Source organism: Solenopsis invicta, chromosome 3 (assembly GCF_016802725.1).
Source record: "Solenopsis invicta isolate M01_SB chromosome 3, UNIL_Sinv_3.0, whole genome shotgun sequence".
Lineage (NCBI taxonomy): Eukaryota > Metazoa > Arthropoda > Insecta > Hymenoptera > Formicidae > Solenopsis > Solenopsis invicta.
In genome coordinates, this window is record NC_052666.1 from 28,476,126 (window position 1) to 28,499,487 (window position 23,362).

Consider the following 23,362-nt stretch of genomic DNA (forward strand, 5'->3'; position numbering starts at 1 on the left):
TTGAAAAGTTGAGACAAAGATTAAGATTTTTCGATATTTTTGCTATTAAAGTAATATTTTTTGTGTTTAGCAGTGAAATGATGTTTTATCGCAAGTGCCATGAAGGAAGGATCAACAAAGATGGGAATACGAGAACGTAAATCGGAGGAGGAAAACGAGTTCCGGCAGCTATCAGACGACAGCAGAGTAAGAGTAAGTAATTTATTTATTTGTTATTTTTTACCTGCGAAATTGTTCGTTCAGAACCTTTACATCTTGGGTGAAAATGGTGCGCACAGAGTGCCATTTTGTAGCACAGCGTGCAAAAGAGATATTTGTATATTAATACATAGTTTATTAATTCTCTAACTATAGAACTGAAAAACTAGTTTTCCTAAATTATTCCAATTATGGATTCTTGCAAAACATGTGGAAGTAAAAATGTATAACATTTGAAAAATAAGATGGACATACTCATTTGTTAATAAAAAAGTAATTTTAAATTCCAGATGCATTATAGATTAAATTTGTCTTTAACAAAATTGATATGATTAAGTTACGAATGCAGGAAATTTTAAAAGTCATTTTAAAACGTTAAGATCTTTAATTTTTCTGCTAACAAATTTGGTTTACCTAGCATGTTAATTATAATTTTAACAATTTTTTAAGAAATATTATAGTATTAGAAATATTAAAACTTACACTATATAAACTATGTAATTTGTAGAAGGAAAACGTCTTATAAATAATTGCAATATCTCAAATACTTGAATATTTATTTTTATATAAAGATACAGTAATTAAAGGTGGTTAAATTCTTACGTTTTACTTTGTTATAATCTTATAATTATAACAATTATGTTAAAAACATGTTATAAAGAATTACACAATTCCAAGTATATCTTATATTTTTATATAGAGATATAAAGCAATTAATAATAATTAAATTTTTTCTTATGTTTTTTATGATTTATTTTTATGATTTTTTAATTGATTTATATAATATCTTATACTAGTCGTAATATTTGCATAAAATATATTATAGACCATCACAAAATTTTGAGTATATTTCTATTTTTTTTATATAAATGCAATTAAGATTTTTTTTATATAAATGCAATTAAGATTAAGTTTAAAGAGAATTTTTTTTTACAATATGTAAAAACTAGTTACAATTTTTTTCCTTTAGATATAAAAACATAATTTATGACGCTGAGAGCGCGAAAAAGATTTGAAAAAGATAATCGTACTTAAAACTGTTGAAGATAGACCTAGTAGTAGAAGATTATACCTAGAGAACGAGGTCTTCAGTTTGAACTCCGCTTTCTTGTCATTGCTTAGCTTTTCATCTATATAATTTTTGAACGTTGTACATATCTTTTTAACGTTTTTGAGCAGGACTTTTAGACGCATGCTGGAGAATGCGTAAGTCAAGCGTTTTCTGCTGTTTAGCTAAACTTCTTACCAATAAAAACGAAGGGATTATATGATGTAAGTGGATCTAATTTAAAATTGATGGTAAAAATGGTGTTTTCAGAGAACTTCGAGAAATTAGTTTGCAGCATTGTTTTTATCATTTCCGGCTCGAGAATTATCAACGACGGCAACGTGAAGTTATAGATTTCGACCATGCTGCGACCCTTGTTATTTTGATCTTGTCACAAAAATCAGAGAAATGCGTTTTCATGAACGCCACCGATAGCATGTGACCGAATCCTGGCAGGGCTCTATTCACGCACAGAACTCCATGTTTTTACCAATACTTATAATTTTGCATCAGATAGAAGTAAAGGACTGTAAGCGCTCCAACAGTCAGAGATAAAGCACGATGTTCATGTTGCTTCTTTCGGACGATAATTGACAATTGGGATAAATCGGTGTAGCCTTGACCGTGTATCATTTACCACTCACCGTGACACAGCGGAATAGCTAGATGAAGTGTACATTGATAGCGCCGATTAACAGATGAACGAGCGAAACTGCGCAATTGTAATACAATTTGCATTGACGATTTTCAATGTCGATAAGTAAATGTATCCTGTAATATTCTATAATCAAGAAACATTTTTTACATTTGACTAAATTGATCCCTTTAGTTGTCGAAAAAAGTAATAAAAAGTAATATTAAATATTAATATATTTAAGGAAGTTTTGAATTATTTTTACATTGTATTTAAAACGCGAAACAGTAATAATATTTTAGTACTAAAATTGAGATAAAAGATTGGAGAGGAATTTTTTGGCTAATATGTTGCGTTCTACATTAAATTATTGCTGTTTATTAAAACACACCTTGCGAAATTAGAGACACTTATAGTAATTATAACAATTTTATTAAAATGGAAAGAGAGAGAACATGGTTAAAAATTAAATAATTACAAAATTCATATTTTATATGTTTCTGTATAAACCAAAGGTTAAATTCTTCATCATTTTCTTATTCAATTAAAACGAGACGTATTATGATAGGCACATAAAAAATATTAAAATCACTAATGATTAAATATTATTTAACTTTTATATAAAGGTGCAGTAATGATTGATTAAATTTGAAAAGAATTTCGTATTTACGAAAAGATTTATTACAATTCTTTATTTCTCACATAAAACATTATTGCAACGCTGAGAGTTCGGAATAAGTTTGAAAAAAATATTCGTACTTAAAGCTGCCGAAGATAGACCCACAATCCGCCTTTTGGTGTTTGTAAAATGGCTCCAGGAATCATTTGTAAAGGTACTTGTGTCTTCGGAGATAGTTCCATTCTGTATTTTTTCAGAATCGTAGTCAGACCTGCTTTTACCTGTAGCTGGGCCATTCTCATACCCACGCATATTCGCGGGCCTTCGCCAAAGGGTAGATAAGCGAATCTTTCGATGCTGTGTTTTCTGTCCGGGTTGAATCTTTCAGGATCGTACTTCTCTGGATTTTCCCAGTATTGAGGATCAGTGTGTAGAGCTTGAATCGGTATTAAGATCTCCATTCCGGGTTCAATGCGATATACGAGTCCATCGGATCCTTTCAGTTCGAATTCTTCCGTGCACCGTTTCTTTGAGACCACTCCCGCGGGTATCATCCTCAGCGATTCATTGAAGACCTGATCCATGTATGTCATCTCTCTCAAACCTTCATAAGTGATTTGACCGTCGTATCTGTTAAGCACGGTCATTACCTCCTCGCGTAATTTCTCCTGTACTTCTGGGTAGCTGGCCAAGTGGAAACCGATGTAGCTCATTACGCTGCTGGAAGTTTCATAGCCATCGGTGACGAATGACATTGCTTGTCCTGCAAGCATTTCAGTATCGAATTTATCGCCCTCTGCTCGTTCCAATTCGGCCATCAAATGAAGAAAATCGTTCCTCGGTATTTTGTCCTTTCTTCTTTGTTCCATGAGATCCGCAACCAATGTCCTGAAGAAATGATCGACATGCTCGGGGATGAATCTCATCTTAAAGATTTTGTTCAACGACGGAACGAAGAATACGAGAGCGAACATGATTACATTTCGCGTAGACGGCTCAAAAATGGCTTGTCCGATTTTTCGGAAAGATTGATCCTTTTTCTCGTCATCGAAACAGTATCCATCTACGCCGAAACCGGCGGCGGCTACCACTTGTGCAGTATACCTGGAAAACAGGGACTTCAATTCGAATTCCGCCTTCTCAACATTGCTTAGCTTGCCATCTATATAATTCTCGAACGTTGCACACACCTTTTTAACACTTTCGAGCAGGATCTTTAGACGCATGCTGGAGAATGCGTAAGTCAAGCGTTTTCTACTGTGTAGCCACTTCTCACCGGAAAGAAGGAAGGGATTATATGATGAAAGCGGGTCCAATTTGGGGTCGATATCGATGGCGTTTTTAGAGAAACTCGAGAAATTGGTTTGCAGCACTGTTTTCACCATTTCCGGCTCGAGAATCATCAACAATGGCGTTGTGAAGTCGTAGATTCCAACCATGCTGCGACCCTTGTTATTCTTGTAGATTTCATCACAAAAATTGGAGAAGTGCGTTTTCATAAACGCCACCGATAACATGTGACCGAATCCTGGTAGAGCTCCATCCACGCATGGAATTCCACGTTTTTGCCAATATTTGTAATTTCGCGTCAGATAGAAGTAAAAGATTATAAGCGCTCCAAAAATCAGAGATAATAGCACGGTGTTCATGTTGCTGCTTTTGCACAATAACTGACGCTTCGGATAACAGTGTAGCCTTGACGACGTATTATTTGCGACTAGTCGTGACACAACAGAATGGCTGAATGGAGTGTACATTGATAGCGCCGATTAACTGATGAACGGCGAGACTGCGCAACAGCCAAATTTGTATTGGTGATTTCCAGTCTCGTTAAGTGAATTTTATTATCCTGTAATATAAAGTAACATTTTTTCACAATTGTCTGATCACTTCAATTGTCGAAAAACGAAATATAAAAATATATTAAACATGTTAAGGTAGTTTTGGATAATTATTGCATTTTATTAAAAACATGAAACAATAAAAATATTCCTGTAATAAAATTGAGATATAAGATTGGAGGGGAATCTTCTAAACAAGGTTGCGTTAAGCATAAATTATTTGGTATTTATTTAAATGGCGTTTTTTACTGCATGAAGACAGAAACTGTTATACTTATAATAATTTTATAAAAATCAGAATAGATAGAACGTAACCAAAAGGTACACGATTTCAAATTTCTTATCTTATATTTTCGTATAAATTAAAGACGTTTATATTCTTCTATATTCATTTAAAAACATATAATGAGATGAACATAAGAAATCTAATAATCATAAAAAAAAATTATAAAACTAATTACAAAATTAATCAACGAATAACCATAAGACTTTGAGTATTTTATAAATTTTTATATTAAGATATAGTAATGATTGATTACATTTGAAGAGAATTCCATTTTTACGTGGATTTGTTACAATTTTTTTTTTTTTTTTTTTCCATATAAAAACACTATTGCGACGTTGACAATAAGAGTTCGGAATAAGTTTAATAGAAAATGTACATATTCAAAGCTGCCGAAGATAGACCCACAATCCGCCTTTTGGTGTTTGTAAAATGGTTCCAGGAATCATCTGTAAAGGTATTTGTGTTTTCGGGGATAGTTCCATTCTGTATTTTTTCAGAATCGTAGCTAGACCTGCTTTTATCTGTAGCTGGGCCATTCTCATACCCACGCACATTCGTGGGCCTTCGCCAAAGGGTAAAAAAGTGAATTTCTTGATACTCTGTTTTCTGTACGGACTGAATCTTTCAGGATCATAGTTCTCTGGATCTTCCCAGTATTGAGGATCTTTATGCAGAGCTTGAACCGGTATCAGGATCTCTGTTCCGGGCTGAACGCGGCATACAAGTCCATCGGATCCTTTCAGTTCGAATTCTTCCGTGCATCGCTTTTTTATAGGTATTCCTGCGGGTATCATCCTCATTGTTTCGTCGAAGACTTGATCCATGTATGTCATCTCTTTCAATCCTTCATAAGTAATTTGACCGTCGTATCTGTTGAGCACAGTCATTACCTCTTCGCGTAATTTCTCCTGTACTCTTGGGTAGCTGACTAAGTGGAAACCGATGTAGCTCATAATGCTGCTGGAAGTCTCAGTCTCGAGGACGAATGACAATGTCTGTCCTGCAAGCATTTCAGTATCGAATTTATCGCCCTCTGTCCGTTCTAATTCGGCCATCAAATGAAGAAAATCGTTCCTCGGTATTTTGTCCTTTCTTCTTTGTTCCATGAGATCTGTAACCAATGTCCTGAAGAAATAATCGATATGTTCGGGGATAAATCTCATCTTAAGGATTTTGTTCAACGACGGAACGAAGAATACGAGAGCGAACATGATTACATTTCGCGTAGACGGCTCAAAAATGGCTTGTCCGATTTTTCGAAAAGATTGATCCTTTTTCTCATCATCGAAACAGTATCCATCTATGCCGAAACCGGCGGCGGCTGCCACTTGTGCAATATACCTAGAGAACAAGACCTTCAATTCGAACTCTGTCTTCTCAACATTGCTTAGCTTGCCATCTATATAATTCTCGAACGTCGCACACACCTTTTTAACGCTTTCGAGCAGGATCTTTAGACGCTTGCTGGAGAATGCGTAAGTCATGCGTTTTCTACTGTGTAGCCACTTCTCACCGGAAAGAAGGAAGGGACTGTATGATGAAAGCGGGTCCAATTTGGGGTCAATATTGATGGCGTTTTTAGAAAAACTCGAGAAATTGGTTTGCAGCACCGTTTTTATCAGCTCCGGCTCGAGAATCATCAACGACGGCGACGTGAAGTCGTAGATTCCGACCATGCTGCGACCCTTGTTATTCTTGTAGATTTTGTCATAAAAATCAGATAAATGCGTTTTCATAAACGCCACCGATAGCATGTGGCCGAATCCTGGTAGGGCTCCATCCACGCATGGAATTCCACGTTTTTGCCAATATTTGTAATTTCGCGTCAGATAGAAGTAAAAGATTATAAGCGCTCCAAGAATCAGAGATAATAGCACGATGTCCATGTTGTTGCTTTTGGACGATAATTGACGCTTCGGATAAATCAGTGTAGCCTTGGCCAAGTATTATTTGCGACTATTTGTGACACAATAAAATGGAATGTGTATTGATAGCGCCGGTTAACGGATGAACGGCGAAACTGCGCAACAGCCAAATTCGTATTGACGATTTCTAGTCTCGATAAGTGAATCTTATTATCCTGTAATATAAAGTAACATTTTTTCACACTTGTCTATATCGATCACCTCAATTGTCGAAGAACAAAATATAAAAATATATTAAACATATTAAGGTAGTTTTGGATAATTTTTGCATTTTATTATTATTATTAAAAACATGAAACAATAAATATATTAAACATAAAATAGGAAAGGCTATTATTAAATCAATATTGAATAAATGTCGTAAGAGCCATCACAAGATGCTCGTGTGAGAATTAATTTACTTTAATTGACAAACAATTGTTAAACAGTTCGACGTTTTGATCTTCTGGTTTGATTCATCCTCAGTAAGCTTATTAATCCACATGATAATCAAAATTATGTGCAAAAATATATATTTTTTTCCTTTAGAATGATGCGACGTAACAACGTTAAATAACAACAATTGCATAAGTTAACACACAAAGTATGAGACAGAGATAGTTTAACTTACATGAAGCAAATGTACAAAATCATAACGATGTGGATTGAACGAGCGTTTACAGAAAACTGTGCAGTGAAGCTGACAGTGAATATATATAATAAATAAACAGTAAATCCGGAGAGAAAAGTAAGAGATAGAAACGTCAGGCATTAGTAAACAGTTCTGTATATAACGGGTCTAAGAGATCTGTGTCTGTCTGCAAATTTAATGGCTGTTTTTGTTTTTGGATATAGATTATTTCCGTTACAAGTCTTTTGTTTTAAACTTTTTTTTTTGTCTAAAATTTCAACTTTATTCCAGTCTATTTCATATGATAAGTTGATTCTATAATTTATATTCTATGATCGAGAATAAATATATTTTCGTAATAAGATTGAGATATAAGATTGGAGGGGAATCTTCTGGATAAGGTTGCGTTATGCATAAATTATTGTTTATTATTTATTTGAATACCATTTTTTACTACATTAAGAGAGAAACTGTTATATTTATAATAATTTTATAAAAATCAGAAGAGGCAGAACGTAATCAAAAGTAGAACGATTTCCAAGTTTTAATCTTATGTTTTATATAAATTAAAGATGATTACATTTTTTCGTATTCATTTACAAACATATAATGATATGTACAAAAGAAGTCTTCATAATCATCAAAAATCATAAAATTAATCATAAAACTAATCAAGAAATAATCATAAAGCTTTAAGTATTTTTTAATTTTTATATTAAGGTATAATAACGATTGATTAAATTTGAAGAGAATTCCGTTTTTACGTAAAGATTTGTTACAATTTTTTCTTTCTCACATAAAACATTATTGCGATGTTGAGAGCTTGGAATAAGTTAAAACGAAATATTCGTACTTAAAGCTGCCGAAGATACACCCAAAATCCGCCTTTCGGTGTTTGTAAAATGGTTCCAGGAATCATCTTTATAGGTAACTGCGTCTTCGGGGATAGTTCAATCCTGTATTTTTTCAGAATTGTAGCCAGACCTGCCTTCATCTGTACTATGGCCATCCTCATACCCACGCACATTCGCGGACCTTCGCCGAAGGGTAGATAAGCGAATCTCTCTATGCTTTGTTTTTTTTCCGGATTGAATCTTTCAGGATCATATTTCTCTGGATCTTCCCAGTACTGAGGATCTTTGTGTAGAGCTTGAACCGGTATCACCAACTCCGTTCCGGGTTTAATGCGGTATACAACTCCGTCAGATCCTTTTAATTCGAACTCTTCCGTGCACCGTTTAAGCATGACTACTAGTACGGGTATCATTCTCAACGATTCGTTGATGACCTGTTCCATGTACGTCATCTCTTTCAAACCTTCATACGTGAGTTCATTGTTGTGTCTCTTAAGTACGGACATTACCTCTTCCCGTAATTTCTCCTGGATTTTCGGGTTGCTGGCCAAGTGGAAACCAACGTAGCTCATAGTGCTGCCGGAAGTCTCATAGCCGTCAACGAGAAACGATAATGCATGTGCTGCAAGCACGTCAGTATCGATATCAATGCCTTCTGCCCGTGTTAGCTCACTCATTAAGTGAATAAAATCATTTCTAGGTATTTTGTCCTTTTTTCTTTGTTCGAAGAGATCTGCAACCAAAGTCTTGAAGAAACGATCGATGTGTTTGGGAATAAAACTTCTCTTGAAGATTTTGTTCAATGACGGAACGAAGGACATCATAGTGAACGTGATTGTGTTTTGTAGAGACGGCTCAAACATCGTTTTTCCGAGTTGTTTGAAAGATATATCGTTTTTCTCGTCATCGAAACTGTATCCGTCTACGCCGAAACCAACAGCGGCTACCACTTGTGCAGTATATCTGGAGAACAGTTCCTTCAATTCGAATTCCGCCTTCCCGACATTACTCGACAGCTCTTTGTCAATATAATTCTCGAACATCACGCATACCTTTTTAACACCTTCGAGCAGAATCTTGAGTCTCATGCTGGAGAATGCGTAAGTCAAGCGTTTCCTGCCATTTAGCCACTTCTCACCGGAAGAGAAGAAAGGATTGTATGATAGAAGCGGGTCTAATTTGGGATCGATAAAGGAGGCGTTTTCAGAGAAATTTGAGAAATTGGTTTGCATCACCGTTTTTACCAGCTCCGGCTCGAGCACTATCAACGACGGCGTCGTAAAATTGTAGAACCCGATCATGCTGCGGCCCTTGTTATTCTTGTAGATCTTGCCATAGAAATCGATGATGTGCGTTCTCATGAACGTCAATGACATCATGTGACCGAATCCTGGCAGCGGTCCATCCACACACGGAACTCCATGCTTTTGCCAATGATTGTAATTTCGCGTGAGATAAAAGTAAAAGGCTATAAGCGCCCCGAGAATCAGAGATACCAGTTCGATGCTCATGTTGCTTCTTTCGGGCGAGAACTGATGGATGAGCAGACAAATCGGTGCGATTTATCCCACTTAGACTTCGTTACTCGTAACATAGCAGATTTGCAGTTGTAGTGTACGTACGCTGATAGTGCCAATCGTTAATCAACGAATATTCAAGTGATATTGCATATAATAAAATACGCATTGGCCATTTTCATTATTGCTAAGTGAATCTTATTATCGTGTAATATCGAGTATCATTTTTTCACAACGGATTAAATTAATTTTCTCAATTTTATCAAATATTTTGTATTAAAAAAATTTTGAATTATTTTTACATCGTATTCAAAACGCAAAGCAATAAAAATATGCCAGTAATAAAATTAAGATATAGAATTGGGAGGAACCTTCTGGATAGGATTGCGTATAAAAAAAGCAACTTCTTACCAAATTAAAAATCTATTATATTTATTTTAAAACGAGAAGATCATGACAAAAAATTATGATTCTAAATATTCTACTCTTTTTTTTTATTTAAAGATATATGTTAAGAATAGTGATATTTTTACTTATTTTCTTATTTACTTAAAAACTTATTATAGTATATGAAAAAAAATATTAACAATTAAAATTTCAAGTATATATTTTTTTATTTTTATTTAAAGATACAGTAATAATGACTAAGTAAAATTGGAATAAAATTCTGTTTTATATAAAGTTTTGTCATAATTCTTTCTTTCGATTATAACAATATTTTTCGCAGCATTAAAAGGAAACATTCGTATTTAAAGCTGTTGAAAATAGACCCACAATCCGCCTTTTGCTGCTGGTAAAATAGCTCCAGGAATCATTTTTAAAGGTATTTGCGTTTTTGGGGACAGCTCCAGCTTATACTTCCTTAGAATTATAGTCAGACCTGCTTTTACCTGAAGCTGGGCCATTCTCATACCCACGCACATTCGTGGGCCTTCGCCAAAGGGTAGATAAGTGAATCTTTCGATGCTCTGTTTTCTGTCCGAACTGAATCTTTCAGGATCGTACTCCTCTGGATTTTCCCAGTATTGAGGATCTCTATGTAAAGCTTGTACCGGTATCAGGATCTCCGTTCCGGGCTGAACGCGGCATACAAGTCCATCGGATCCTTTCAGTTCGAATTCTTCTGTGCATCGCTTTTTTATAGGTATTCCCGCGGGTATCATTCTCATTGTTTCGTTGAAAACCTGATCCATGTATGTCATCTCTCTCAATCCTTCATAAGTAATTTTACCGTCGTATCTCTTGAGAACGGACATCACCTCTTCCCGTAATTTCTCCTGTACTTCTGGATAGCTAGCTAAATAGAAGCCAAAGAAGCTCATTACGCTGCTGGTGGATTCATTGCCATCGACGATGAATGATAATGCGTATCCTGTGACCGTTTCAATGTCCAATTTATCACCCTCTGCTCTTTCTAGTTCGGCCATTAAATGAAGAAAATCGTTTCTAGGTATCTTGTCCCGCCTCCTTTGTTCCATGAGATCCGCAACTAACGCTCTGAAGTATTGATCGACATGCTTCTGAATGAAGCCTACCTTAAAGATTTTGTTGAACGACGGAATAAGGATCCCGAGAATGTATGCCATTTTGTTTCGCAAGGATGGCTCGAAAATGGCTTGTCCGATTTTTCGAAAAGATACATCTTTTTTGTTGTCATCGAAGCAGTGTCCATCTATGCCGAAACCAGCGGCGGCTGTCACTTGTGCAGTGTATCTGGAGAATAAATCCTTCAATTCGAACTCCGCCTTCTCAACATTGCTTAACTGTTCATTAATATAATTCTCAAACGTCGCACACACGTTTTTAACGCTTTCGAGCAAGAGCTTCAGTCGCATGCTCGAGAATGCATAAGTGAAGCGTTTTCTGCCGCTTGCCCACTTCTCTCCGGAAAGGGCGAAAGGATTAGTAGCTAAGAGCGGGTCCAATTTAGGATCGATATCGATGCAGTTCTCAGAGAAACTCGAGAAATTGACTTGTAGCACTGTTCTTAACAACCTCGGCTCGCGAATCATCAACAACGGTGTTGTAAAATCGTAGATTCCAACCATGCTGGCATCATTGTTATCGTTGTAAATTTTCCAAATGAAGTTGGCAATGTCCGTCTTCATGCAGACCACCGACAGCATATGACCAAACCCCGGTAGAACGCCATCCGCGCACGGAACTCCGTGTTTTTGCCAATACTTATAATTACGCGTCAGATAAAAGTAAAAGGCTATGAGCGCTCCGACAATAAGTGACAGCAGCACGACGGTCATGTTGCTTACTTCTCTCAGACTGCGAGTGATGGTTAGTTATATCAATGTAACCTTGACCACAAATCATTCGCAAACTACTCCCGTGCATGTTACGATATCAAGAGCGTAGGTTGATAACGACTATTAATACGAGCCAGTGAGACTGCAGGATAGTAATTCACATTGGCGATGTAGCTGTGTTGAAATGTAATATCAAGCAACATTTTTTCACAATGAAAAAGGTTTGATAACTATAAACTTAACAATTCGGAAATTTAAGTACTAGTTTTACGAAGTAAGAGGAACCAAAGTAATACTAAATATAAAAAAAATAATCACTGTAATAATTTTCGTACACTATCAATTGATAATGAAATAGCGACTCAACTATATTATACAGCTATATAGACCTTATGCACATAAAATGTCCCGCAAAAAAATTTTTTATATATAATTAATTATTTGTATAATGAACGTATTTGATATATAATTATTTATATGTAAAAAATTTTTCCCGAGATGACAATTATATTATTCTAGTTGGACAACTGTTGTTTTCAAATGGAACATTATGCCGTAATAATTAATTAATCATTTACTACTACACACTTTGGCATCAATTATATCATAATATATTTTTCAACGAGACTGTTTTGTGTAGATATATAGGCCGATTCATATATGATCAAAATAGCTATCTATTATAGCAATGATGGTGTAACATCCTAAGTTTTAAGAATAAGATTCTCGGATTCAAATCTCAGCAGGCTCAATTTTTCCGTCGCTTACATTTGTGTTATTATTTTTTTTTGTATAATTATTTAACGAATGATATATATTTTAGCTCACATGTAACTTATTTATTGTTTTATTATGACTTTATAAAATATAATTAGGGTGTTATTTGTACTCGAATTTTTAGTTACTAACACGACTTTTTTGTTTGAGAATGTCTAAATTGATTTCCTCAATCATCGAAAAAACAATATAAAAGAAAGTATTATATATGTTAAACGTATTAATAAAGTTAGATTTGGACATTATATAAAAACAATAAAAATAGTCTAATAATGAAATTAAGATATATGATAAAAGACAAACTTTCTGGATAAGGTTGTGTATAAATTATTGTTTATTAGAATTTTCATCGATCTTATTTTATTTATTATTGCTTACTGTTTGTTATTTACAATATTAAAAAATTATTTTTTACAAAATTAAGAACTTGTTATGATAATTATATTTAAAGAAGAAAAACATAATAAAAAAGTTATACAATTTTAAATATTTGTATCCTTTATTTCTGTATAAGGATACAAATTGGAACTGACGCAGCAGTCCTCGAGGCTGAAGATCCGTCTGTGGCCCGCAGACTACAGTCCATTATGTCTAAAAAATAAAAATTAAAAATAATTAAATTGTTATTTAATTTCTTGTTTATTTAAGAACTTATAATAATATGTAAATAGGAAAATGTAAACGCTCGAAACGATAACCGATTCCAAGTATATTTTTATTTTTGTTTAAAAATGCAGTAATAATGATTGATTAAGTTTGAAGAGTATTTCGTTTTATGTAAAGATTTCTTACAATTTTTTTCTTTTGAATATTAGAATATTATTTGCAACATTAAAGGTTTGGGCAAGTTTATAAGAAAATATTCATACAATTAATTAGTTCCGGACTCTCGAAATTTAAATACAATAAATGATTTAATATTGATACTTGTGATTGCGCACTTTTAGTGCGCTATCACAAGTATCAATATTAAATCATGCATTGATTCTCATTAAGTTATTTTCCAATCATTAATTGTATTAAAATATTTATACTTAAAGCTGTCGAAAATATATCCATAATCCGCCTTTTGGTATTGGTAAAATAACTCCAGGAATCATTTTTAAAGGTATTTGCGTCCTTGGAGATAGTTCCAGCCTGTATTTCCTCAGAATTATAGTCAGACCTGCTTTTATCTGCAGCATGGCCATTCTCATACCCACGCACATTCGTGGGCCTTCGCCAAAAGGTAAAAAGGTGAATTTCACGATGTTGTGTTTTCTGTCCGGTCTGAATCTTTCAGGATCGAAGTTCTCTGGATCTTTCCAGTATTCAGGATCAGTGTGCAGTGCTTGAGCTGGTATCAGGATCTCCATTCCAGGTTTAACACGGCATACAAGTCCGTCGGATCCTTTCAGTTCGAATTCTTCCGTGCAACGCTTTTTTATGGGCACTCCTGCGGGTAGAAGCCTCAATGATTCGTTGCAGACCTGGTCCATGTATGTCATCTCTCTCAAACCTTCATAAGTAATTTTACCATCGTGTTTTTCGAGCACGGACATCACCTCTTCGCGTAATTTTTCTTGTACTTCTAGATAGCTTGCCAAATAGAAACCGACGAAGCTCATTACGGTGCTTACGGCTTCATTGCCGTCGACGACGAACGACAATGCGTGTCCTGTCATCATTTCATTGTCGAATTTATCGCCCTCTTCCCTCTCTAGCTCGGTCATCATATGGAGAAAATCGTTCCTAGGTATCTTGTCCCGTCTCCTTTGTTCCATGAGATCCGCAACTAGTGTTCTGAAGTAATGATCTACGTGCTTTGGAATCAAGCTCATCTTAAAGATTTTGTTCAACGACGGGATAAGGATCCCGAAAACGAATGCTATTTGGTTTCGCAAGGATGGTTCGAAAATGGCTTGTCCGATTTTTGTGAAAGACATATCCTTTTTCTTATCATCGAAGCAGTATCCTTCTACGCCCAAACCAGCGGCGGCTGTCACTTGTGCGCTATATTTGGAGAACAAGTCTTTCAGTTCAAACTCCGCCTTCTCAACATTGGTTAGCTTTTTGTCGACATAATTCTCAAACATCACGCACACGTTTTTAACACTTACGAGCAGCATCTTCAGTCGCATGCTCGAGAATGCGTAAGTGAATCGTTTTCTGCTGCTTGTCCACTTCTCACCGGAAAGGGCGAAAGGATTAGTAGCTAAGAGCGGGTCTAATTTGGGATCGATGATGAAGCTGTTTGCAGAGAAACTCGAAAAATTGGTTTGCAAAACTGTTTTCACCAAATTCGGCTCGAGAATCATTAACGTCGGTGTAGTGAAGTCGTAGATTCCGACCATGCTTCGACCCTTGTTACTGTTATAGATTTTCTGAATGAAGTCGGTGATGGTCATCTTCATGCTTATCACCGACCACATGTGACCGAACCCCGGTAGGACGCCATCCGCGCACGGAATTTCACGTTTTTGCCAATACTTGTAATTATGCGTTAGATAAAAGTAAAAGGCTGTGAGCACCCCGACAATCAGTGACAGTACGACGGTCATGTTGCTTCTTTCAGACTGCAGATGATACCTTAGTCAGTTGTATCAATGTAGTCCTGGCCATAGATTATTCGCAAATTACTCCTTATAAGTGCAGCGGAATTGCTGAAGAGCATAGATTGATAACACCTATTAATAGGAGCCAGCGGGACTGCAGGATAGGAGTAATTCACATTGGTGACTTCCAACGTCGTTATGTTGAATTTTATTATCATGTAATATCAAGTAACATTTTTTTACAATGAGAAAACGAAATAGTTTTGGCAACGATAAATTTAACAATTCTGAAATTTAAGTATCTGTTATTACTTTTACGAAGTAATAAGAACCAAAGCAGTGCTAAATATTAAATAAATAATTACTGCTACAATTTATGTGCACTGTCATTTGATAATGAAATAGCAACTCAACTACATTACTCTTGTTAGCGTTCTAAATTTTCCGAATGAAGTCATGAAACCTTATCTTAATGCTTATCATCGACAACACGTGACCGAACTCCGATAGGACGCCATCCGCGCACAGAATTCCACGTTTTTGCCAATACTTGTAATTGCACATCAGATAAAAGTAAAAGGCTATAGACGAAAATCAGGGATACTAACGCGACACATTGCTTCTGTTAGACCGTAAGTGATGTCTTGATCAGTTATATCAATGTAGTCTTTCACTACAGGTTATACGCAAGAAGTTATGCAACAGAATCGCAGAAGGTTGATAGGATCTATTAGTATGATCAAACCAGACTGCAAAATAATAATTTATATTGACGCTTCCTGTATATTAATGAATCGTATTCACTGATAATATCTGTTTACTATCTTCATAAAATAGTACAATGTAGATATTTGTCCGAAAAACTCACGAAAGTGTTGGTTGGAAGATTTAGCGAGAGATCCGCGAATGACGAATTTAAAGGCAAGTTTTGTCCGAATTTTGTTCTGAACCACAACACTGATGTGAATTTATAAATTAGCTATTCATAAATATCGCTTAGTCGGTTGTTAAGATGGGCGCGCTTTGCCACCAAAACCGATTATTAAGAGGGCTCGACTCGCCATTTTCAGAGAAATAAATGTTGGACAACGTTCACAACGAGTAAAAGCTTCCCAGCACTGAAAGTTTCGCAAACTGTAAAAGTGGTAGTTCAGATCCCTCGCTCTGAAGTTTTTAATCCACCAGACTGCGAGGGGGAGAGATCAGACATATCAGGTCGAAATTATTGAAAGTGGAGACGTGTAATTGTACTCCATCAACACGACAGGTGTTTATTCCTGTTAAGCGCGAAAACCGAACAAGTTTGTCACAAACTGCAAAATCGAGAAAAATCATGAAAATTGAAATTGATCAGGAAAACCTGAAGAAACGAAGGAAATGTAAATATTAAAAAGTCTGAAATATAAGCGTTTAGCTCACTATTTTCTTAAATGCTCTTATTCTGCACTTACAATTTTTGCAATGATACATGTTAGATATAATATCTATTGACGAGATATTAAAGATATATTAAAGACTTATAATCTTATGGAAGTTTGCGTGGCTATTAAAATGTAAGTAATTAAGTGTAAGATAATATCGTATTAATTTTATGTACTATTATCTTGTTATGTAATGTTAAAACTACAATTTTAATATTATTATTTATTTTTGATTATTCATAGATGATAGCTGTACAAAAAGAATTATAATTTTGTAGCAATATGTATGACATTGTTGCATAAATAATTATGCATATTTTTTTATAAAATTATGTAATAAAAAAGATCATGAATTTAATAATGTGTTATTTAAATATTTATTAAATTACACTTATTACTGTTTGAATATTTTTGTTAATAAACATACATTTTTTTCCATTGTGGATAATGTCATCGCTCTTCAATTACTGCCAGGCCTTCGTATTTTTTTTGTGGTTACAAAATTTTTCCCAGGATTGACGGTCTTTAAATATCTTATTTTAGTATCTTGTCGATGATAAATCTAACATTTTTTTCTAGTCAATGCATTAAAACTGTATAAATTATTTCTTACATGATAGCCGAGGCACAAAATAAAACTTGATTATTACGCCGTAAAACACAGGCAGTAAGAAAATTGACTGTCCACAGTCGATTAGTCTGATCGTAAAAAGGTAGAAAAATTGTGTTTATTCAATTATAAAAAATATGTTTATCTTTATTTTAAATTTGATTAAAAAATTATATAATAGTGTCGCTATAAACAGTTTCGAAACTCATGATTAAAGCTTCTAAATATTCTTTGATTATTCAATTTGTAAAATTCTTTGTTTCGATTGTCAAACAAAACTTGGAAGCATTTGTAGCGTTAAATAGACCGTAGTCAAATCTTGAAAACAGCTACCTATTGTGTTTTCAATTTTTTAGATATTAAAAATTAATGCTTGTCATAAGATCTTTTTACGATTCTTAGTTTTTGTTGCAAAAAACGAGTAAATTTTACAGTAAAAAATTGCTATATTTTTTTTATTTTTACCAGTTGCCGTTTTGTTTAAACGCAGTGTTGAAAAATAGATATCATCAAGAATAATAGACCTATATTTCAATATTTTATAAAACTTGTGTTATGCTGTATGTTTTGCTTTCTTGCACGTCGTTGCGTGAGAGTAGCAGAGATCACTGTAAATACCGTTTTTAGAAACATTTAGAAAAAATTGATAATGACTTTATTTTATATTACTTTTTAATAAAATTTAAATATTTATTTAAATAATAGAGAATAAAAACGACTTCTCTATCTCTTTCCGTTTTTTCATTAAAAGATTCGTAAAACTTGTACAGTTAGATCTTGTTTTGATTCATCTAATTGAATATGCCCTGTTAAGATTACATATTAGTCATGTAAAATTTTCTACTATTACCTAGAAAACAAAAAAATCAGCGGATTTTAAAATTTATTTTCTTCAACAACCCCAAAGATTTTCTCAGCTTGGATCCTCGTACTGGATATGTTGAGAATCAAATGTTTGCGCATTCTACAATCCATCATATAGACTGAATTGATTTCTTCAATTGTTGGTAAAAAAATCCAAGAAAATATATATTATATCATATTAAGAAAATTTTAGATTATTGTCACATTATATTTTTACATGATAAAAACGATACCATAAAAATATTTTAATGGTGAAATTGAGATATATGATAAAAGAGGAAACCTTTTGGAAGATGTGTTAGGTATAAATTTTTGCTTGTTACTTGTTCAAGCGCCATATATATTTTATTACAACTCGTAAGTTTATCAGAATAATAATCGTAACATTTATAAAGCATTACTTGACCTCATCGAGTAGATCGAGCTTGCTTTTATCTAATGAAAACATGTTGCTTCAACATTCTGTTATTATTATTTGTTATCATCAGTGTATCATTAATAGATAAAATTATATATATATATATATATATATATATATATATATATATATATATACATATATACATACATATATACATACATACATACATACATACATACATATACACAGCCGTGTATATATACGATAAGAGAGTTCAAACTCGCTTAAATTTAAATATTGTGTGAGACTGAAACTAAACGTACACCATAACATGTGGGTCATTTCCTTATTGAATAATAGCCGGCAGTTGAACAGCTCGGTTAAACGCATTTGACCTTTTAATACAGGGTTGCGCATAAAAATCGTCTCCATGTCAATAACTAGTAAATCTTAATAATATCAATGTCAAGCTAAATTTAAATAATATAAAAAATATCAAGTTACATTCGACGGAGATTATTTCTAATTTTTACGATTAAAACTTAGAAAACAATTAAAGAACAAAATCACGTAAGCAAAATAACGTTTTTTATATGCGAAGTCTATTCTTTACAACAAACGTTGCACAACGAACGTTACGCAACGAGTTTTGATTATCTACGCGTGCGCTGGATCATTATTCAGTATGCGCGTTAATCGACTGTACTAGTCACTATGTGTCAGTATCTTAGTCTGTCTGGTATATGAGTAGACAGTCGCAATTGATAGTCGTTCGAGTGAAATTCTCGGAACGTTGGAGCTCTTAGTATCCGTTCATTCCTTTTCAGCAAAAATGATTGTGCTCGCGATTTCGACTCTTGTGTTTCTGGTAGTTCTCTATTTCTACTTGACGAGAAATTTTAACTACTGGCAGAAACGTGAAATACCTATTGCGGATGGAGTCTTGCCCGGCTTTGGCCACATGAAGGACATTCTTTTATTAAAGAGCACTATCTCCGAGACCCTTCGCAAGATCTACAAGGAAAACAAGAATCGCAGTATGGTAGGAATCTACAGCATGTCGACGCCGTCGTTGCTGATTTTGGAGCCAGAGCTGGTGAAAACAGTGCTGCAAACGAAGTTTGTGAATTTCCATGAGAATTACCTCAAAACCGATCCCAAATTGGACCCTCTTCTGTCGAACAATCCCTTTTTCACCTACGGTGAGAAGTGGCAGACCGGGAGAAAGCGCTTGACATACGCGTTCTCCAACGTGCGTCTAAAAATTCTGTTCGAGACCGTCAAGCAAGTGTGCTTGAAATTAGAGGAGTACATGGATAATAAGATAGGCAAAGCTGGAAGAGCGGAGTTTCTGTTTAATCGATTATTCGCCCAATTTACTGCGCAGGTGGTATCTACCGTTGGCTTCGGCATCGACGGCTTGTGCTTCGATGACAATGAGAAGGAGTCTCTCTTCGAGATGGGGAATGTCTTTGTCAAGCCGAGTACTTTTAACCACTTGCTGTTTAACCTCGTGTTTCTTATACCAACGATAGGCAAACTTTGTCAAAGTAAATTCTTGCCGCAGAACATCGATCATTTCTTCAGAACAATGGTTAGGGACGTTTTACACCAAAGAAGAAAACAGGGGATACGCGGAAACGATTTTCTCCAATTGATGGTCGATCTGGAAAAGATGGAGGGTGAAGAGTTTGAAATGGACGTCATCGCGTCCCACGCAGTGTCGTTCTTCATCGACGGCTACACCACCTCCAGCTATACTTTAAGCTTTGTCGTCTTCCACTTGGCTAATAATCCAGAAGTGCAAAAGAAATTACGCGAGGAGGTAGTCTCCGTGATTAACAAATACAATGGTGAGCTTACTTTCGAGGGAATAAAAGATATGACATACCTGGAAAAGGTCATAATGGAATCAATGAGGGTCACACCCTCGTTGGGATTCCTATACAAGGTTTGTACGGAGGATACCGAGTTGGCAGGGTCCGACGGACTCGTCTGTCACGTGAAAGCTGGAACTCCCATTATGATATCCGTCAGAGGACTGCACGAAGATGCCCGGTACTGGGAGAATCCTGAAGAGTTCGATCCCGACAGATTCAGCGCGGACAGAAAGCACAGCATAAACAGATTCACTTATATTCCCTTCGGCGAGGGACCGCGAATGTGCGTAGGAATGAGAATGGCCCTGCTGCAGATAAAAATGTGTTTGATTACGATTATGAGGAAGTACAGTGTAGAGTTATCCCCGAAGACGCGTTTACCATTGAAATTAACGGCTTCATCTTTCCTGGACTCTCCGGAGGGCGGCCTGTGGGGTTTCTTCCGGCCGCTTTAATTACGAACGACTTTTCTTTGATTTCTCCTTGACGAATTTTTGACGATTTTTTTATTTCGATTTTTTCTCCATTTGGATTCTTGTAATGTTAATTTTTGCAAGATTAATGCTTTTAGTAATATTTTTGGGTTGATTTCAAATGATACTTTAATTAATACGAGCTGTGTTTTAAAAGATATAAACGAAAAACGTTAAATTTACTAGAAAATTTGAAAGTTTCTATTTATTTGAATTATAAATATTATGTGGCTTTTTTATTTTTTAATTAAGTATAAATTAGATCTATTGTTCTTATTTTAAACGTTATTCTTTTTTTAGCAATTATTCTGTGGTACGAAGGAAAATTTTAGTTAATGTTTTTGAAATTATTTTCCTTATTTGGATTGTACGTTCGGATTAGATATCATACAAAACGCTAATGTTTGGGAACTGGTTGAATGGATGCAGTGGCATAATAATAACTGAACTATATGTCCAGATTAGATATTATTTTAATGAAATACTGTTTTAAATCTGTGCAGTGACGTAGTAGGAAAAGAATACGTCCAAGATATTTCCTCCTCTCTCTCCGCTCCTTGTGCCTTTTTTACTATAGTGTTGATAGCAACCACCAATAGAGTCATTATTAGATAGCTTTTTCAATTTATTAAAAATGTATTCATGTACTTGTTATACAAGCAACAAAACAGACGAACACTTATCGTTACTGTAGCAAAAAGAGGAGTTGATAAAAGTTTGACAACTTTAATTGCTCCTCTTTTATCTTTCGCCCGAGCAGCCGACGTAATTTATGATTTTCTTCGTCTTTTATTACAAACAAATCTTGAATTCTAAATATTGTTTTTTAACGAGGAAGTAATTTACTATTAAATTAGCGTCTTTATTGAGACGGCGCCCGGAGCGGATCCCCCTCCGTCTCCGCGCTTACTACGCCGTTGAAGCTATGTACTACCGTATTAGCATACTTAACAGTTATTGCGCACAACCGTGTTCAACAGGCTATCAATTACGTGTGGCCTCGGCAATATCGCGATTGTAAAACATGTATAAAAAAATGTTGCATTAATGCATTAATGAGAGCTTTTATTTTATTCTCAGTAATCGTAGTACATACATTCGCGATAAGATATTTTAGTCTAGATTGCGAAAGATGTTTTTGAGACTTTTTTTTCCCCCAGAAAATTGCTACACATTTTTCTACAATTTACACATCTACTTGTGTGTACATATTTAGCAAATATGTACATATTTTAATATGGCTAAATATTTGTTAGTTTTTACGCCATAAATTTAAATTAAAAACTATGACTGAAACTTCAACAATCTTCAAACAAGCTTTATCGCTGTTTATCGCTGTTTGTCACTGTATTTACAAAGAAAAAACCAATTTACAACTATCGTGATAATTATAGTTATTCTTAGACGATAATAAACAGTATTTTATACGTAGATAAAAGTTGAAGTTGATAGCTTCAGTAATTTCTAAGAAATATAAGATGTGTGAAAATGTAGAAGAACATATGCAACAGTTTTTTGTTTTTAAATTCTAAAAAACAATTTTCAAACTTTTTTTGCTTATCTTGATATTTTCGCGTTCTAGGCTAGAATCTTATCCTTTCGAATAAGAATATATAGCTTTAAGAATATTTTGTAAAACAGTAATTGCGCTCAAAATTTTATTGTAAAGTAAGTCTTGCATTATAATTATGTGATTTTATTACCGTAATTAATAAGACTTATACAATAATTAAATTTCTGTGAATTTATCGTAGGAGAAAGGTAGATTTTGTTTATAAATAATAAAAAATACATTTTATACATTACATACGGAGTTTATTTATCAAATGTACTCTTACATATATTGTGTACATACATCGTATAGAAACACTTTAGTATTTTTCTCACGAAAAAAACAATTTGCGTATTCTTAAACTGCGTTATAAAACTAAGTTCTTATTACGCGGATGGAGTACATTAATCATATACGTACATTAATATCTATGAAATAAGGCACTATATGGTGAAACCAAAGTATAAAATTAATCTCGCAGACGATAATCCTTAGGCAATGTGTGAAGGTTAAAATTAAATTAATAATCCGGAACGTAATTTCTCTGCCGGAGTGATGTCAGAGCTCAACGCGCGCATCGTGTATCGTGTAACGTATGACACCTTTTAAATCTTTATCGTTCTCATCGAACTGACGATCGATTTGTATTTCGCCAATTAAAATCTAGATTCTTTCATCTTAATTCGATGATGGAAAGAAACAGAGTCGGTGAGGGAGTGGGGTGGGGAGGATAGAAAGAGCGAATTATGCTTGCTTTTGGTGCCGATTTAACAGTAACAAAACAGCTTCTACGACAAATTCTTTAAGAACAAAAAAAAAAAAAAAACTGGGAACACGGAACATTAATAGCAGACAACTTCTCGGTGCGGGGGATTTCCAGAGGTAACAACGGTAACTCAACAATAACGTAATTTCACACATGGGCGCGGCCTAATTAACATTCGCCAACGCTCTTGGACACGCTTCATCCTTGTTTTCCGTCGAATGTCACACAAGAACGAATGACGTTTGCGGGCGCGAGCATTAAATGGAACGCGTCCATATATAACAATAACCAAGGATACATAACAAGGATGAGATAACAATAACGAATATACGTG

The 23,362-nt window shown here is 34.6% G+C and overlaps 6 protein-coding genes across 8 annotated transcripts; 1 reads left to right on the plus strand and 5 right to left on the minus strand.

Annotated features, from left to right (window-relative positions):
- Positions 1–2,243: 2,243 nt before the first annotated feature.
- Positions 2,244–4,336, minus strand: LOC105204693 (probable cytochrome P450 6a13). The gene has a single exon (XM_011173884.3). The coding sequence runs from the start codon at positions 4,254–4,256 to the stop codon at positions 2,640–2,642; it is 1,617 nt and encodes a 538-aa protein (XP_011172186.2). The 5' UTR covers positions 4,257–4,336; the 3' UTR covers positions 2,244–2,639.
- LOC113003643 (cytochrome P450 6a2) lies at positions 3,955–7,543 on the minus strand. Of its 2 annotated transcripts, XM_039447688.1 has the most exons (3): positions 7,162–7,543; positions 5,003–6,706; positions 3,955–4,348 (listed from the first exon to the last, which is right to left on the minus strand). In XM_039447688.1, the coding sequence occupies exon 2, from the start codon at positions 6,510–6,512 to the stop codon at positions 5,007–5,009; it is 1,506 nt and encodes a 501-aa protein (XP_039303622.1). In that variant the 5' UTR covers positions 6,513–6,706; positions 7,162–7,543; the 3' UTR covers positions 3,955–4,348; positions 5,003–5,006. The 2 variants fall into 2 exon arrangements, with proteins under 2 accessions (XP_039303622.1, XP_025989743.2); XM_026133958.2 differs by lacking the exon at positions 3,955–4,348 and having other exon boundaries at positions 4,546–6,706.
- Positions 7,544–7,695: 152 nt separating this feature from the next.
- Positions 7,696–9,656, minus strand: LOC105205428 (cytochrome P450 6a2). The gene has a single exon (XM_026133957.2). The coding sequence runs from the start codon at positions 9,524–9,526 to the stop codon at positions 8,015–8,017; it is 1,512 nt and encodes a 503-aa protein (XP_025989742.2). The 5' UTR covers positions 9,527–9,656; the 3' UTR covers positions 7,696–8,014.
- Positions 9,657–10,202: 546 nt separating this feature from the next.
- LOC105204684 (cytochrome P450 6j1-like) lies at positions 10,203–11,836 on the minus strand. Its single transcript, XM_011173876.3, has one exon. It carries the CDS (start codon positions 11,788–11,790, stop codon positions 10,282–10,284), a length of 1,509 nt encoding a protein of 502 aa, XP_011172178.2. The 5' UTR covers positions 11,791–11,836; the 3' UTR covers positions 10,203–10,281.
- A 1,079-nt stretch (positions 11,837–12,915) lies between these two features.
- Positions 12,916–15,153, minus strand: LOC105204669 (cytochrome P450 9e2). 2 transcript variants are annotated; one of them, XM_011173853.3, is made up of 2 exons: positions 13,602–15,153; positions 12,916–13,158 (listed from the first exon to the last, which is right to left on the minus strand). In XM_011173853.3, exon 1 carries the CDS (start codon positions 15,105–15,107, stop codon positions 13,602–13,604), a length of 1,506 nt encoding a protein of 501 aa, XP_011172155.1. In that variant the 5' UTR covers positions 15,108–15,153; the 3' UTR covers positions 12,916–13,158. The 2 variants fall into 2 exon arrangements, with proteins under 2 accessions (XP_011172155.1, XP_011172146.1); XM_011173844.3 differs by having other exon boundaries at positions 12,999–13,158; positions 13,606–15,153.
- Positions 15,154–19,054: 3,901 nt separating this feature from the next.
- LOC105204661 (cytochrome P450 6j1) lies at positions 19,055–22,890 on the plus strand. The gene has a single exon (XM_011173831.3). It carries the CDS (start codon positions 19,190–19,192, stop codon positions 20,690–20,692), a length of 1,503 nt encoding a protein of 500 aa, XP_011172133.1. The 5' UTR covers positions 19,055–19,189; the 3' UTR covers positions 20,693–22,890.
- The last annotated feature ends 472 nt before the right edge of the window (positions 22,891–23,362 follow it).

Excerpts from the sequence above, each read along its gene's own strand:
- LOC105204669 (XM_011173844.3), bottom strand. The coding sequence starts at position 15,107 with ATGACCGTCGTACTGTCACTGATTGTCGGGGTGCTCACAGCCTTTTAC.
- LOC105204693 (XM_011173884.3), bottom strand. The coding sequence starts at position 4,256 with ATGTACACTCCATTCAGCCATTCTGTTGTGTCACGACTAGTCGCAAAT.
- LOC105204661 (XM_011173831.3), top strand. The coding sequence starts at position 19,190 with ATGATTGTGCTCGCGATTTCGACTCTTGTGTTTCTGGTAGTTCTCTAT.
- LOC105205428 (XM_026133957.2), bottom strand. The coding sequence starts at position 9,526 with ATGAGCATCGAACTGGTATCTCTGATTCTCGGGGCGCTTATAGCCTTT.
- LOC113003643 (XM_039447688.1), bottom strand. The coding sequence starts at position 6,512 with ATGGACATCGTGCTATTATCTCTGATTCTTGGAGCGCTTATAATCTTT.
- LOC105204684 (XM_011173876.3), bottom strand. The coding sequence starts at position 11,790 with ATGACCGTCGTGCTGCTGTCACTTATTGTCGGAGCGCTCATAGCCTTT.